The sequence below is a fragment of the Diplotaxodon limnothrissa genome, linkage group LG10, assembly GCF_057381915.1.
Source record: "Diplotaxodon limnothrissa isolate DT_005_m linkage group LG10, D_limnothrissa_male_GT1.1, whole genome shotgun sequence".
Classification (NCBI taxonomy): domain Eukaryota; kingdom Metazoa; phylum Chordata; class Actinopteri; order Cichliformes; family Cichlidae; genus Diplotaxodon; species Diplotaxodon limnothrissa.
Window position 1 is genome coordinate 15,350,213 of NC_140605.1, and position 17,767 is coordinate 15,367,979.

The window sequence follows — 17,767 nt, forward strand, 5'->3', positions numbered from 1 at the left end:
ATGGCGGACCTCCTCGGTTCAATCCTAAACTCGATGGAAAAACCTCCTACAGTCGGCGACCAGGAAAGCCGACGAAAGGCACGAGGTACATATTGTATCGCCTAAACAGCGAATAGCGTCAAGCTAGTCTGAATCCGTTTAAATGAACGTGACGCGGGATTTAAACGTATGTGAAAATTGAAAGAAGAGGCGAACCAGGCATTTCTTGAGCTGCCATTGGTCAGTTCAGCTTTCAGTAAACGGCGGCTGACCTGGTTGAAGAGTTAGCACCGCCTCAACACAACATGCTGCAGACTGTCGCAGACAAGTCTGAGCTACGGGCAGCTGCTGAAACGCAAACCTGCCGAGAACAGTCCGTCTTTGCCATCTGATTAAGTTACCTCTGAGCTTTCACAATGCTCGGCTTTCAAATGCAGTTTCCTGAAAACCCAAGTTATTCGAATTCACGGTCATTAACCGGTCATTAACCCTTTCTGTCTCCCAACATCTTATCAAAATCTTAACTATTAGGTCTGGGAATGTGCTTCCTACCTTGGTTCCCTTTAATTGATAAATACTGTGTAGGCTGCTTAAAGCTTACAGTTACAGTCAGCAGCTATAACAAAAGCACATGTACTAAGAACTGCAGTAACTCTTAAGTTTCATATGGCTCCAGTAAAAATGGGATATTTGTTTGTGTAGATGCACTTTTAATGCTTTCAAGAGTCCTGCTCAAAACACTGGCAACACTGAGTGGAGTGTTGGTACAAATAAACAACAAAGAAATGTCTTTTCAGTTGTAGTGAGGACATGGGCACAACCAAATCTCTTTAATTAACTTTAGAGAGTGTGCATCTGTATAAAACATCACAGACATGCAACAGATAATAGGATCTGATGCCTGGTGATTTTGGGATTACAGGAAGCCCGTTGTTTTACTATCCTTGGGTCATTAAGGAAAACGACCAGTTTTTGCAGTAGGACTAGATGTTCTGTGTTTAACAGCGGGGCACTCTGAAAGTTTTCAGTACTAAAATGCCTGAGTAAACACATTAAAAATCAGTTGTTGTTCTTTGAAGAGCAAGCAGCAAGGCTCAAGAAGATGGAAGAAGAGGAGAAAAGAAAGAAAGCAGAGTTCAGGAAAAAGGTGAGACCTTTAAGTGTCTTATCTAAGACAAAATGAATTTGTGATGCAGAGCTTTTCTGACCGCCCTAAATTAATCCTGCTATTTATCACATGCATCTTTTATTCAGATGGAGAAAGAGGTGTCAGATTTCATCCAAGACAGTTCACAACAGAAAAGAAAATACAATCCCATGGGGAAGATTGAAAGGAGTATATTGTACATACTATTTTTCTTTCATTACTAAAAAGTAAAACAAGCATTTATCTGCCTTGAAACACATTTCTCCCCCACTTGTCGATACTATTAAGATTTCATCTCTTCCTGTCTCTCAGACATGATGTTGCAGAGGTGGCTGGTTTGACGTCTTTTTCTTTTGGGGAGGATGAAGAGAGCCGTTATGTCATGCTTTTCAAGAAGGTACGAGTGCTTTGAAATCCAGTGTTGGATCTGAAAACAATCTTTTTAGTTTTATATGACTGATGGGAAAATGTTGTTGTGGCAGGAGTTTGCTCCATCAGATGAGGAGCTGGAAGCCTATCGCAAGGGAGAAGAGTGGGACCCCAAACTGGCCGAACAGCGGCGCAGACTAAAAGTAAGACTGGTGTTCCTCTGTTTATATTTATATATATATATATATATATATATATATAATTTTTATTTTTTTTTCTTCTTGTCTAATGTTATAATTCCTATATTTAAATATTTAGAAACTAAACAAATGTACCTTCTAAGAAGCTTCCAAAAAACACTTCCATACATATGCAAAGTTTGAAACAGTGATAATGGTAGTTGCTACTTATGCTACTTCTGTGTTAAAGTGGAAGAGTGGAGGCACTTTATGGCTCTGAGGTAAAGAAATTAAGTTGAATTTAAAAAAAAATTAACTTCTTGATCACATTTCACTTTGGTGCTTGATGATGATTACCTTGAATTTCTCACCATGTTGCCCTTTCTTGTCACTTCTAGGAACAGGCTGCACTGGAAGAAGCAGCATCCAGTCAGACAGAAAAGTCACAAATATGCCCCAACTCTAACTACAGAGACAAGTACAGTCACCTGATTGGCACTTCAGCTGCAAAAGATGCTGCACATACACTTGAGGCCAACAGGGCTTATGGCTGTGGTGAGTGTAGAGGCCGGCTTACAGAAATGAAACACTTTGCTTTGTGTCATTCTCTTTGGTCATTGTGTTGGTTGTTTTCTGTCCCAGTGCCGGTGGCCAACAAGAGGGACACTCGCTCCATAGAAGAAGCCATGAATGCAATCAGAGCAAAGAAACGGCAGAAGCGCGAGGACGACACGGGGGCGCACGGCAGCAGCTCTTGAGTCTCCGGCACGTGTGCCGTCTGTCTGTCTGCTGTTTGCGTGTGCGAGCACGTAAGTGCGTTTATGTGTGTCTCATTCATCCTATAATGCAATATCCTGTACTTCAGATGTACAAACGTTTAATTTATGTATCAACAAGCAAGTGTTTTCTCATGCTTTGTGACCAAGACTGTGCTAAAATTATAAAAACTTGCTCAGTGGAGGATCTTCAGGTGTGCTGGTGTCTGAGAACTGGGTTGTTAAACACATTTAACATTTGCCTCACACTCACATGTGAACTGTATAGTATAAACATGTTATATGAGTGTTCAGATGCATAAAACCATAACGGCAGAATATTTTTAGCAGATTTAAGCACGGCTGCGCAGGATGAACTTTAAAAATCCAGCTGTTAGGTAGTTAAAATTGAACTCTGCACTGACAGTGTCCAAAATGTCCAGTACAGTTTTTTTTTTAAAGCCGTAATCTCATATTTTAACAAGGTTTTGGTTTGGTTTGTTGAATTTTTCTTTTCAGTCACATTGTAAAGATGGAAGCATACCATTTTTGTCTGTCACATGAGGAAACCCTCTTTTAGAAATCTTTCTGTAAACCTGCACTGACTGTGTATTCTTTAACTCCAGTGTAAATGTTTTATTAAAAAGCCATGTGATTGCTTACAAAAGGCATCATAATAGGAGTCGGAGTACCAGACTTCTTCTTAGGATGTTGTGCTCTCAGTTTTGTTTTCTGGTTTGTTTGGGTTTGTTTTTTTTTTTGTTTTTTTTTTAAATTTCATGTCTTTTGTTTGTTACAAACAAGAATTCATGCAGGTGTTCCCAGCATCTTAGTGTCTCTTTTAACATGGTTGTATCGTTTTATCCCCAATGTATTAATAAATGGAGAAAAGTATTAGTTCTTTGTATGTTTGATCCCGTCTCTATTCTCTCAGCAGGGCGAAAAGCTCTCACTCAATACAGCTACATGCATAAACATCTTATAATCAAATCAGCAACTGTGATACATCACTGTCCAATCATAATGGCAGTTACAGTGTATCTACTTGCACTAAATTCCTTTTTTACATTTTCTCTATTGATGTCTTGTTTTATATCACACACGCTGCCTTGGCTTGAGGTCAGGGGCTGCTGCTCTGACATCCTCCGGTAATGTCTTTCTCTGCAGTTCATCTTGTAATCGGAAGGTTGCCGGTTCAAGCCCCAACTCTGACAGTCTCGGTCGTTGTGTCCTTGGGCAAGACACTTCACCCGTTGCCTACTGGTGGTGGTCAGAGGACCCAGTGGCGCCAGTGTCCGGCAGCCTCGTCTCTGTCAGTGCACCCCAGGGCTGCTGTGGCTACAATGTAGCTGCCATCACCAGTGTGTGAATGAGTGGATGACTGAATGTGTAAAGCGCTTTGGGGTCCTTAGGGACTAGTAAAGCGCTATATAAATACAGGCCATTTTTTACAGTTGTGAATTTATTGTTTCCTTGATCATTGCAGCCACGAACTACAATACTCCTTCCACGGTTGGTATGAGGTTTTGGCGTTTACTATGTCTTCTGTTGCAAAACTGACATGTAAAGCGATGCTTTGATTTACTGTTTTTCTTTCATATAACTAAATGCTAAAACAAAAAAAGAGTTGTGCAGATATTTTGCTGTTACCAGTGGGTTCTTCTGATAAATCTTTCAGAAGTATGTAGATTTTGCCAGGAAATATAGTTTTTGTATGTAAACTTAATGGCCACTCCACTTGTTCAGCCTTTTGATAATATAAACATCTAATTAGCCAATCACATGACAGCTGCCCAGTGATTTTAAAAATGTGGACAAGATGGACCTGTCGCATTAGAATGAGTAGGAAAAGTAATTTAAGTGACTTTGAACTGTTGATCTGCTTGGAAGTTTTGCCCAGCCATCTCTGACGATTACACAGAATGGTCTGGAAGAAGTAAATATCCAGTGAACAGCAGTAGCTTTAACACGTGACTCCCAAGCAGCTTTTGGAAAGATCATTTGCACAGAGGGTCACTTTTACTGATTCGTTTAATAAAAAAAATACAAACATCTTTGTTTTATCACTTTATGAATAATCAAAGCATAAATCCTGGTTCATAACCTCTTTGCTACAACTCCAGCACACTGTTAAAGATTAAAACAGTTTAATCCACATTTTAAACGGCGCCTGTCTCAAACAGCTAAAGAAACGCTTTTAGGGAATTCCTATTAACGCTGATACAAATACATGAGTGCAAGGTTAAATTATTTAAGTGCTTTTATTGCCGTAATTTTGGTACTTTCTACTTTCTAAAGAGAGGAACTGACACTTTTTCTTGAAACAGTGACATTCTTCCACTTCTGTAACGCGGTCGCTGTTTAAGCTGTTTCACTTGTGATACGTCCACTCTAATGCCATCCCTGTTTGTCTCCTGAAGAAGGCGCCATAGATTATCCAACAAAAAAAAAGTAGGATTTTTTTTAAAATTCCTGTTTCACACTGTCCTGCAGTTTCTGTCCCGCAGAAACACATATTTATTGCGCATTGAAGAGTCAGTCGGGCACATGTAAAAAAAAAAAAAAAAAAAAAAAAAAAAAAAAAAAAGAAGCAAGAAAAGAAATGAAGTCCATGTTTTTGTTCATTTTCATTATTTGGTTTGCAGCTGCAGAGCTAAAACCCCGGAAAGGTAAGAGCAGACTGTTGATGCTTATTCTTTCCTGATCAAACGTGTCTTTGAGGGGGGCTTTAAATGTTAAGGAGGGGGAGAAAAGCATGAAAATGCGACTCAAATGAGAAAAGTTTGCTCGGATTCCGCGACTCGTATATTAGGATTAACGTGTTTGCTGCACAGTTTTCTTTCTCTTTTGCTGTCACAGAAGTCAGCAGAAGTTAAATCATGACTTCTGTTTCTCTAAATAGTCTTAGGGAACAGTCCGCTGTTTGGCATCTGATACGTTTTCCACGTTTTAACCCAGTTTACACAACTCAAAGGTGACAGTTGCTTTGGAAAATGTTTTATGCAGTACTGAAGTAGTGTGAATGTCTTTATTTTCTGCCGATCCGTTTATCTGCGCCATATGCGTTTCTCAGTAGCTCATCTTTTTTTGTTTAACTCTCAGGGTCCGGTTTGGTGTGTACTTTCAAAGACAAGACATATATCCCAGGAGACAGCTGGCATCCTTATCTAGAGCCTTTTGGGTACATGTTCTGCATACGCTGCGTCTGCACAGAGGTAAAGTTGATACATTAAAGGGATATTACACCAAAAGAAGCCAAAGTTGCTTAAATAGCAGCCTATAAATTCTGGGATTTGCTCTCTTTTAGACAGGCCATGTGAAATGTAACACAATCAAGTGCCCTGTCCTGCCATGTGAAAACCCTGTAGCTGAGCCTCAGCAATGCTGTCCGAGATGCACAGGTAGACTGACTCGTCACACACTGTCAGCTTAAGCTTTTGAGAAAAACTACTTCTGTTGTGGTTTTTAAAGCATCCCGTCCTGCTTGGTGTGTTCTCCCCCCTCTCCCAGACGAGCCGAGGATTCCTGCAGGGCTGAGGGCTTCGGTGAAATCCTGCAGGTATAATGGGAGCATTTATCAGCCCGGGGAGACATTCACCAAACACAACCTCTTCCCATCCAAGCAAAGCAATCAGTGTGTTATGTGCACATGCTCTGTGAGTTCAGTCTAATTTGATACTTTCATTTCTTAGTTTCTGAATAAAGAGTTTTCATTTTTCAGAGAGAGTTTGATTGTAAAAAGGATGTAAAATGCAAAAGAAATAGGAGAATATTCAGAACCTTTGCAATGTAATTCATATTGAAATGTTAGATATGTAAAGAAAAATCATTATATACATGTGTGGGGTGTGTTTTTTTAAAGTATAGTGTTATTGCATGTATGAGAAGAAGTAGCTGCCAGTGTTATGCAGTTGTAAGTGAAATGCATTGCTGTCTTGCTTTGGCTGTGACATGCACATAATACAAAGTGTACTTTACAATATAGAGCAGCATGACAAGCTAATGTTTAAGCTTTTAAGTGCTTTTTGCTTAAAATGTTGTACAAAAACAGAATAAACAGCAATTATTTAACCAGTGAATAACTTACAGGTACAGGTTTAAAAACAGTGAAAAAAGCTTTCGGCACATTTCTTTGCCGTGCTGTATCTGAACAAAGGGCAATTTGTTTTTTTGGTAGCGATATGATGTGCTGTTAAAATACATTTTGCTATCACAGCATGGTTATTATTATAATATTATCTAATTCATTCCACTTTTTACAATAGATAGTTCTCGAATGTCATTTTTTTCTTAATATTGGATTTTTTTCTTATGACAGGATGGAAACATCTTCTGTGCTCTGAAAACCTGCCAACCTATCACCTGTTCCTCCCCGGCGTCTGTTCCAGATACCTGCTGTTTGCTGTGTAAAGGTAGTCAATCTTCTCTAAGCTGACAAAATGCCTTTATTCAGTTTCCAAGATGGAATTCACGAAGCAGTAAGGAGCACTATTTTAGGATTTTCACATATAGGTTAGGGGCTGAGCAATGTAGCTGGTTAATAAGAGTGTTTTTTTTTTATATTGATCTACATTCCCCTTTTTTTCTCTTAGATCATGGCGTCAGTGGGTCCTCATCAACTGAGGATGGAAACCATCAGCTAAACAGAGGAGTTGTATGTATTTTGCTGATTGCTTTCGTGGGAAATTTGCCTGCATTTGAAAATTATATTTAAATTTAGTTTAAGACTGCAAAGTGGTCTCACCAGTTTAGTAGCTGCAGTTTAATTATAGGGCTTGAAATCTAACAGGATCTGGTAAGCTGTCCTCGTCCGTGTCACCGTGATCACGACAAAAGTCGGAGCAAGCAGGCTGATTTTTTCCCCCTTATGCAGTTATCCGCCCAACTTGGCATCATATTGTTCAGATTCTTTGTGAATCACCCATTTGCTGTGATTGTTAGTGACAAAGGCACAATCTGTGGTTCATTTGGCCCAATCACTGCGCAGCACTGAGCTGCACTGTCATCCTATTTAAAGGGGAAAAAATGAGCTAAAAGCAGTGACTCAGATGTCTTTAGCAATGTTATTAACTTTAATGATTTGGGGCATATTCTGATGTTCCTTCAGTTTTCACTTTGGGGGCAAAGCAAGTAACTCCAGTAGCTAAATACATGAAGGATAACTGCATTGTCTTCTGTTTTACATAGAGGCATTCGGTTGATCAGTGCTCTGGAGAACAGAGCAGGGTGCGGTCCAACCGCGCCACTGCACCCAGGACCTCTCCTAGAGGCCCGAGTCTCAGTAAACTCAACCTTAAAGGGGCTTCAGAGACCACCGTGAAGATTTTGTTGCAGAGGAAACACCAAAGAGGTGAGACTTTGTCAAAACAGAAAGATCATTTGTAGGCATTTTATTTTATGTACATGCTTCTCACAACTTTACAATCGTTTCCATATGTAGCGCAACACTCAAATGTTTTCCATTTCTCTCAGCGTGTTTATACAATGGCAAGACATACTCTCATGGAGACATGTGGCACCCAGTTTTGGGTAAAGTCCTGGAATGCATCCTGTGCACTTGTACTGACGGGATATCGGACTGCAAACGCATCACATGTCCTACCCAGTACCCTTGCCAACATCCTATGAAATCAGCGGGAAAGTGCTGCAAGACTTGTCCAGGTAGTCAAACAATACTTTGGCTGTTTATACAGATCTGATGTTGATGGACTGTAAACATCATCCATTCAACCGCTCTCCTAATTGTTTTCCCCAGAGACTAAAGCTGAAAGTAACCAGACCCAGTGCTATCTCGGACATAAAAATAACCTCTTGGTGTATAAAGTTGAATCAGCTCTGAATGTTGACTCACCCAACGCAGTTAGGATCATTGCTGTTGAAAGACAAAGTACTGCTGAAGTTGAAGTACAAGTATGGAACACTATAGAAGGTACTGCACCCGCTCCTCTGAGCTATATTATAGGAAAAGTTAACTTTTTTTTCAAACGTGCTCATTTTTTCTTGCCGAGTATTAGATGAGAAGATTGTGAGCATGTACAGGTTTCCTGACTGTTCAGTATCATCACTCACTTAGCATACAGAGTGGCTTTCATTCATTTTAGAGGTGCTGGTCAGCAGATTCTCTTACCTGAGCCAAGCTATTTTCTTCATATTTCCAGTCTTTATGAGAGTGTAACTTAACTCCCTCCAATAGACTGTACATAAAAGCTGCACCACTGCTCCAGCTCTCAGACCTGAACCTCCAGCAGAAGTGCCTTAAATCTAAATTATTAATAACAACTTCTCTGATTTGTACCAAAAACACATGAAAATCTATGAGAAAAAGAGGGTCTACCTTGTGGTTCAAGCTACCACGTGAGGATGGAGTGCCTTCAGCTTTGGTTTAAAAACAAGACAGCAATAGAAGAAATCCTGAACTTGAGGCTTTAAATTGGTAGTTCACAAACCCTAAAGTAGCTTTATGGTGGTTACATCCATCTTTGATATACAGCTTAGTCGTACCTTTATATTAAAGATATAGTGTGTGTCACGACTGTCGTTCTTCTCACCTAACACTTGACAACAGAGCAAAAAAGAATAGAAAGCCAATTAGAACAAAGTGGGAATGCTGTGTAAAATGCAAACAAAAACATCATGCTGTGATTTGTCTCATAAACCCATATTTTATTCACAATAGATCACAGAAAGCATCTAAAAGTGAAAACTGAGAAAATGTACAGTTTTAAGATCAAAATATATTCTTGATGGTCGCAACATGCCTCAAAAAAAGTTGGGACAGGGTAATGTTTGCCAGTGTGTACCACCTCTCTTCTTTTAACGACAGCCAATAAATGTGTGGACTTTTAAGAGAGGAATCTTGTCCCATTATTGTCCAATATAAAATTATTGCTAAAACAGTCTTCTTTGTTGTATTTTTAATTTCGTGACACGCCAAATGTTTTCAGTTGGTGAAAGGTCTGGACTGCAGTGGAGTATGCGGTTTAGCATTGTTTTGCCGAGATGCAAGCCTGATGGTGCCTTTCAAGCTGCCAAACTCATAGCCACTAATGCACCTCTATACCTCTATACTTCAGAGATGCAGGCTTTTGAACTTTTGGACAACAAACCGAGCTCCTCCTGTGTAGTTCTAAGGATGCGGCATCCATGTTTTCCAAGACAAATTTCTGATTTTGATTCATCTGACCTCAGGACAGTTGTCCACTTTGCCTCGAGAGTTTTAGCCCAGAGAAGACAGCGATGTGTCTCGATCATGTTCACATGTGGTTTCCTCTTTGCATGACAGAGCTTTGACTTGCATTTGTTGATGGCACAGTGAACTGAGCTCACGAAGTGATTAATGCAATACCGAAGATCATAGGCTTCCAGTACTGATTTTTGGCCTTTTCCTTTGAGCACGGAAATTTCTTCACATTCTCAGAATCTTTTGGTGATATTATGTACTAAGATGATGGAATCTTTTAATTTTATACCAAGAAAAATGATTCTGAACTTGCTCCACTATTTGCAGTTTTTGCAGATTAGTGACTACCTTCAGTTCAATTAGTTGTTTTTATGTAGCACCAAGGTAAAAATGCTGCAATATTAGAAAGACACTCCTACACGTCCCCCTATGGCAAGTGCTTGGAGACAGTGGCAAGGAAAAACTCCCACTGAGCAGGAAACAGGAAGGGACATCCATCTCTTGTGATTGGTTGGAAGTGAGGGGAGGGAGAGAGAAACAGAGTTTCATAACTATTAATGATTAAATGCAGAGTGTTGTATAAACACACAGGGAATGAAAAGAGATGACTACGTCTTAGAAACTCTGCCTTGGCTAGATGCTCTTTTTACCCAGGCACGTTACTAACCTGTTGCCAATGAATCTAATTAGCTGCAAAACGTTCCTCCAGCTGTTTCCTTTTAGTACAACTTACTTTTCCCACCTATTGTTGCTCCTGTTCCAAGTTTTTTGAGACGTGTTGCTACCATCGAATTTAAAAATAAGCTTACTTTTGTAAAATAGTCACATGTTTAAACGTTTAATGTTTTTTCTATCGTTCTATGAAAAATACATCATTTAATTCCGTTTTTATTTATTTTTGTTCCCCTCAACTCTTCTGAAATTGGGGTTATAGTTTCCAAAATGTGAAAAGCAAGACAAACATACAGCACGGCTGCACCTCTGTGTGATTCTCCTCTGAGTCCTTTATTCTTACAGGCGTTTTGCAATTAATGGAAATTGGCGACATTCAAAGGAAAGACATTTTGGATCATCCAGAGAACTGCACGTTGCTCACAACACTCGATGAAGGTTTGTTTTTTGAAGCGACTGATTTATGTGGCAGATTTTGAAATCATTATTTTAGACTTATCTTACTGTGATTTTGTGTGTGTGTGTATCAGGTTTACATCAGTTCTCATTTATTTTTCAGAGACATGGAGAAAATTTAAAGAGGAAGGAGAAAATCTGAGTAAAGCTCCTCAGACCACGATTTGTGAAGATGGCATTCGGGAGATTGTGACTTTCCTAAATCCTAAGCAAACCGAAGGCCTGTGTTCACCCTAATTGTCGCTATATGTATCATTATTCAGAATAACTACTTGGATGTGCAAGTCAAATATATTATCTATACTGTTTTTAATCCATCATTGACCATCATGTTTAATCATCACATATTTTTAGTTTTAAACTGTTAGGTTGCACAGTCTGTAGCAGTGCGCTCGACAGCTGACTTGCTTATGATGTGTACTTGTAATAATTCAAAAACTATCATGAATTTAGCTAGGTGCTGTAATTATAAACAAAATGTGAACATGTGAATAAGAAATGTAGATTTCTTAGCAGCTTCATTCAGTTGTAATTTTGGGACGAAGGCTTCAAAGACTGTTTTGGCATTCACTCAGTGGGATCAGTATTTGTGGAAGAAGGGAAAGGCTTTGCTTAAGTACATGAAAGGAACTTGTATTTTAATATAAGTTGGGATAGAAGCCACATTTTGTTTGTTTGTGTGGTCATCAAAGTATTTATTGTAAATACAGCAAGTTTTTGTCACCTTATTTAAAGGGTATTGTTTCCTATATGATTTCTGTGTATACACATGTGACTGCTTGAATGTTTTTCTTATTTTTCTTGAAGTAGTTTCAGGCATTACATGGGAGTAAATGCACAGCTTTTTACAATTGTGCCTTTTCTGTTGTTAGCTAAAGACCTATTGTAGCTTCTTTTTGTATGCAGCTGCACAGTTTGTTGTAATATCCTGATATTTTACTGCTCCACATACCTTTTGTGTATTTTACAGTGGCGGATGTAGTTGAATGCACTCTGTACCACCCCTCATGGGTATAAATACCTTAAAGTTTTCTCTGATTTGTGTCCTGCTGTTATGTATGAAATGATGCATTTCAGTCACAGTAGGAATCAGGATTTCTACTTGAGGCAGGGTGTCTAACTGTTTTTGAGAATGATTTGCTGATTCATCAGTGGTCTGCACGCCAGCTACAGCAGTGCAGTCCTAAGACCTTCATCGCCTGGAGGCTACCAATAAATCGAGCTCCGGAAGGCCGGATAAACTGTGTTCCAGCTGGAAATTAAATGTTATCAGAGGCGTGGAAATCAAAAGCAGAAGCTCAAACTAAACCTTAAACTCATATTTTCTGATCAGCCACAACATTCAAACTACCCATATAGTTTGTATATTTGTGCCACCAAATACAACTCAGACACATTAAGACATAAACTCTGAAAAACCACTGAAGGTTGGTTTCAAGGAATTGAGATGTTAGTGCCCTGAAAACATGTTTGCCTTCTTCCATAGTCTTAGGTTTTTGGTTTTTTTTTTGCATATTTATCATACTTTACACGTATCTCTGAGCATTAAAAAATGTAATAGTAGACAAAGATCATTCAGGTAAATAAGAGAAAAAAAGCGATGCAAACCTGCCTGGCCCTGTGTAAAAAACAAAAATGGCCCTCCTTGTTAATTAACCGTGATTAACCACATTTTTTGTGGAAACCAGAGTTCAGTTTAACTAGCCACACACATGCCTGATTAATGCCAGATCGGCTGAATCAAGAAATCACTTAAAGAGAACCTATCTGACAAAGTAAGGTAGGCTAAAAGAGTTAAAACAAACAAACAAAAAAACACATGCCACAAAAGAAAGAAACAGCTGAGAAACAAAGTTACTGACATCTGTCAGTCTGGAAAGAGCTACAAGGTCATTTCTAAGGCTTTGGGACTCAAATAAACCACAGTGAGAGCCAACCTTCTGATTAGTAGATGACCTGCTCTGCCTCCTGAGCTACAGCCACCATAACGATCACAGCTTTTTATGTATGGGTGTAGGAACAGCTCTTTTCCAGATACTTTGGACCAATCCCACAACAAACTGACAGTTTTTACAATTGGATTTGTGAATGTGTTTCTCAAATTTGTCATCATTATATTGTGTCCTTACCAAAAACATCCCTTGCTTGTGAAGGTCGCAATAATTTCATAATTTTGAACCTCTAATTCTGAAACATGCTTAAAAATAAAGGTTAGCTCCCATACTGATGTCAATTTCTTAAAATCCCAGAGCAATGGTGGCTACTAAATGTATAAAATAGTGGTCAAAAGATTCTGACACTTTCACTGAAATATACATAAAATTTCCATTTATCTGAATTTAATATTTTTTGTTGACAATATCATCCTGTCATCTCATTTAAGTGATCCCAAATTAACATTGAGTTACCCTCTACTTTTTGCCCTTCAGCTGTATAAGGCTGATGGGTATTGTTGTCACTCCACCAGGTCATCGGGCAGCTGGGTGGGCTGGCAGGCGGTGTGGCCGAGAATGAGGAGCCATGGAGTTCGAAATTGATACCAAAGGTGTATCTACCAAAACTCAAATTTGAGACTGAATCCTTTCTCCTAATAACAATTAATAATAACAACAACAATAAACCAAAATGACAACAATTAATTTGTTGCACTATATGTCCACTTAATAGTAAAATCCTCCACTCCAGTAACTTCTTTCTTAAAATTATTATACAAATGTATTTGCCAAAAATCATCTTGATGAGCCGCAAGACTGATGATATTCTGTGGATGGACAAGACAAAAGCAAACCTTTTTGGAAGCTTTGAGTCCCATTACATCTGAATTCATAAAAAGAACACCAACAGTCAAGCACGGTGGTGGTAGTGTGATGATCTAGGGCTGCTTTGCTGTTTAACAACCTTGAAGACTTGCTGTAATCGATGGAACCATGAATTCTGCTTTTTATCCATCAGATCAGACCCTGAAGCTTAAGCACAATCAGGCTATGAAGCCCGACAATGATCCAAAACACACCAGCAATTCCACCTCTGAATGGCTAAAAACCACAAATAAAAGAAAAAACCCAAACAAATAAAGGTTTTGCAGCGGCCTAGTTAATGTCCAGATCATAATCAGATTGAAATGTTTTGGCATGACCTTAAAAAGGCCCTTCATGCTCAAAAACCCCCCAGTGTGCCTGAATTAAAACAAGTCTGCATTCTTCCACAGTGATGTGAAAGACTCATTGCCAGTTATTGTAAATGTTTGATTGCAGTTCTTTATTTGTGCCAAGGCCAGCACAACCAGTTATTTGGTTAAGGGGCAATTATTTTCTTCCCTTAAGAAATGAAATCATTATTTAAAAACTGCAGCGTTAACTGTCTTGAACTGTCAGCCCCTCCAAGTAAGTGATGCATATGCACCTTGTGTTTAATATCCTAGACAAACTAAGGGCTCATTGAATTTATCACTGTAATGTTTGTAAAGTTATAAATAGGGCTTAATGGTTTGAACAAGCATAACTGAAGTTACATCCAAACCAGCAAGAACAAAGGGTTTATTATTCAGGGAATAACTCTCTAATAAATAATTCTCATGAATAGAAAGGAGTTTTTAGGGGTTTAATCAATGCCAGGAGAGGAATATTCAAATAAAATTGTTAGACTTTTCACAGTGTGCCAAAATTTTGCAGGAGGTCGGTGATGCTTTGAAGCTCTAAGAGATTTTGCATTGTTGCCTAGAACTGGGGGGAAAAGGGCCCTATTAGCAAGTCAGCATACTAATTTTTTCTTGTAATCTTCTAAGATTCATAGTGAATAACTTAAAGGAATATGAGGAGAAATTCAAAATATTGTGTGAAATTAATCACAGTAAATCTTACATATTAATCCCATATTACACAGATGTGGGCCAGAGGAAATTATGGCTTATTAAAACACAATAATAGGAATAAATAAATAAATGAATTATTAATACCATTTATTTCTATAGCACCTTTCTAATCCAAAGATACAAGGTGCTTCACAGAATTTCCAATGATCAGTGGAATTAAAACATAGAATGAGTCAAATAAGACTGAATCATAACCAACATGGACGTAGCCACTGTGAAGTCTTCTTTGGTTTGTTGAAGCCTCAGTGTTAGTGTTTTGTTTTCTTTAGAATAAAAAGTTACCATATTGGACAAATGAGTGGAGTATGCTCTCCATGCTGGTGACCTGTCCTCTGTGCACCCTGCCTCTCGCCCCTTGGTAGCTGTAATAGGCTCCAGTCCCCCTGCAACCCTGAACTGGATAAGAGGAAGAGAATGGATGGATGGATGGATGGATGGATGGCGCGGAGTAGTTATGGGTTGACGCTCTCAGTCAAACTGCAGTCTTAAATTGTATGGGTGCAATGCACAGACACACACACTTGCTCATTAGTGCTAAAAAACAGAAAAACAAAAAAATTAGAATTTTATTGACCGAGGATGAAAAGAAAAAACTTTTTGGACAGGCTGGGAGATTTCAGTGACTTCACCTACAGAGGATGATGTTGTGCTAGCACACCTGTCAGGCAAAGTGATCACCCCTAACTTCAAGCCTCACTATATGAATGAAAAAAAAACCAGCCTGTGTTATAGACCATCAATGGAGGATTAATCAGGTGTTTAACATTGATTAATTGTCTTTTTTCCAGAAGGAAAAAAGAAAAAGAACAAAGAACAAAGAAAAAAAAGAAAGAAAAAAGGTGGATTTTGAGACAGGGCCTTCCTGCTTTGAGGCAACAGTGCTAACCACCACAGTGCCATGCTGGTGTGCTGTTTACCACACTGGGTTTTTTCAAATGGTCTTTAGTTGGCCATTTTAACATGGCAGCCTATGGAAGGAATCACTTTTGTTGCTGGAAATACTTTTTTAAATCATTTTAAAATGCAAAAATGGTGCAGGCACACCAACAACACAGTTGCTATTTATTTCTGGATCCACGCTTCAGTTCTTGGTTTAATGAAGAACAGATAGTCAAATAATTAGAATTTATGTCTGTTGTTATAATCTGATGAATGACTGCAAGTATCTGTTTTTATAAAAATGGGGTAAAGGACATCAATGCAACAACAAAACCACCTTTTAGTGAGAACACCGTATACAGTGTAACCTGCTCGTGGAAATAATGAGCTACAAAGCAGATCTGTGGGAGCAGCAAAGGTTTATTTTGCTCAGCAGCACTGTGTGCAGTCTTTCTACAGGGCAGCTTGATCAACAGGTGTCAAATTATTACTGCCGGTTCCCATGCTTCAGTCAGAGTGCAATTGCTGATTTGGTAGACTGCATGGGCGCTTCAGAATAATATTGCTTCCCTTCTCTGTGAACCCCCGACATGCTCTCTCTGTCCCCTCCCCTCAGACAATGACTCAATTGTGTTGCTGTCCATCTCTCACTAAAGGCATGAAACAATATTTTGAAAGCAACGCACTTCCCTTGTGTGCCTTCATTACTCTCACAAAAAAACCTGTCATATTTTTGTGTTAGCTGTTAGACCTGACAGCTAACAACAGTCTGTCTCTAAGTTGCCCAATCAGGCTGTTCCAATGAAAAGTGTGAGAAAGGGGTGTTCTACTTTGATGCTGCCAACTCAAATTAGCAGCATTAAACTTAAACGAACGTTTCCATGTGCCCTCCCTTCCTTTGAGCAAGTCAGTTGAGTTGCAAGTTACTTTTTACCTCTAAAAGACGCGCTGCAGCCTAGTCAGTATCAGATGTTGTGATATGTTTTTATTTTTAATGGAAATCCTATCAGTCCACTTTTTGTGGATGTTTGAATTCGTCTCGTGGGTTAATTCAGCTATGCATGCTTAGTCTTGGCTCTTGCAATTGTAACAGCTGGGGGCAGTCAGTAGGTATAAATCATGCAGTCGGTCAGCTCCCTGTGTATGTGTACTCCACCCTGCTGCCCATGCAGCCCCGATTCAGTGAGAAGGGAAGAAAATGTGAGATTCGGGGTCACGACTCGGCCCAGGATTGGAGTCACTTCTTGGCCAAAATTGTGATTATTAACAAATCTGATTCGCTGTTGCTTAAAAATGTGAGTTCCTTTGTGAGAACAGTTGGTGCACGTTGCAGAAAAGGCTGCATGTTTGTGCAGAGTAACTATATGTGAGCTTTTTAAGCTTGCAGTGTTGACAAAAAGAGCAGCTTAGTAGAGGTGATTACATTTACAAAAAATCAAATATAGCATCTTGTAAATGGCTGCAGGAACTAAATCCTCACAGATGCGTATGGTGTTTTTGAGGAACTGAAGCATTGCAAATCAATCAGGCAGTCTTTTGATTCAAAGGGAGCCAAATTGTGTTGAGTTAATTAAGTCTGATAGATGTGTTTGCTTTCATAGCTGATTAAGGTGCTCAGCAGAGTCCCTGAGTTTATGCTTCTTCAAAATACTTCCGAAATCTATCAAGGGCTCTGTTTTTTACACCCTTAACCCTCCTGTTAATTAAGTTGGCCCTGATCATTTTAGCCGATGCTTGGAGTCGGGCCAAAAAAATACGGACAGTATGAGGCTACATGTCACGAACGCTTAAATCTTCATTCCTTTACCCCTGAACGACGAGGGTTAAAGGTCAGAAATATTAATGCATGCCTGCAATGGCAATAAACTATTAAAGACAGATCGCAGCGGGGCGGAATACCCCACCACCCCCCACCTCGAAATAAGTGTCAACTTTACAGTTATGATCTATAATTAACAATGGCCTCTTTTCAAATGTCAGCCAGAATATCTGAAGCCTTTCCAGGATTACATGATAAGTGTGTTACAGTTCAATTGTCCATCAAAGGAAATAATGAATAGGTTCAGTCCGCAGTGAGCTCATTTGGCACTTGAGTAATGAGGAGTGTTGATGAGGTATTCAGGCCTATTCTTTCCGAGCCAAATCTGGTGTTTGAGTCTCCACAGGGTTCTCCTCAAAGCTTAACTGTTGGCCCTCAGTTTGAGAGTCAAACAAACCTTACCCAAACATTTCTCAGGCTTGATTGCTGTGACGACTGCTCCAGATGTGAAGCTGTGCCGC

General features: G+C 39.2%; 2 protein-coding genes across 2 annotated transcripts; both read left to right on the forward strand.

Annotated features, from left to right (window-relative positions):
- spag7 (sperm associated antigen 7) lies at positions 1 to 3,292 on the forward strand. Its single transcript, XM_085363680.1, has 7 exons — positions 1 to 85; positions 1,059 to 1,126; positions 1,234 to 1,322; positions 1,439 to 1,523; positions 1,609 to 1,698; positions 2,073 to 2,229; positions 2,317 to 3,292. Exons 1-7 carry the CDS (start codon positions 1 to 3, stop codon positions 2,430 to 2,432), a joined length of 690 nt encoding a protein of 229 aa, XP_085219806.1. The 3' UTR covers positions 2,433 to 3,292.
- Positions 3,293 to 5,031: 1,739 nt separating this feature from the next.
- Positions 5,032 to 11,505, forward strand: chrdl2 (chordin-like 2). The gene is made up of 11 exons (XM_085363681.1): positions 5,032 to 5,098; positions 5,532 to 5,644; positions 5,737 to 5,830; positions 5,940 to 6,085; positions 6,748 to 6,841; positions 7,022 to 7,083; positions 7,617 to 7,779; positions 7,902 to 8,090; positions 8,185 to 8,358; positions 10,627 to 10,719; positions 10,841 to 11,505. The coding sequence occupies exons 1-11, from the start codon at positions 5,032 to 5,034 to the stop codon at positions 10,972 to 10,974; spliced, it is 1,329 nt and encodes a 442-aa protein (XP_085219807.1). The 3' UTR covers positions 10,975 to 11,505.
- Positions 11,506 to 17,767: the final 6,262 nt, after the last annotated feature.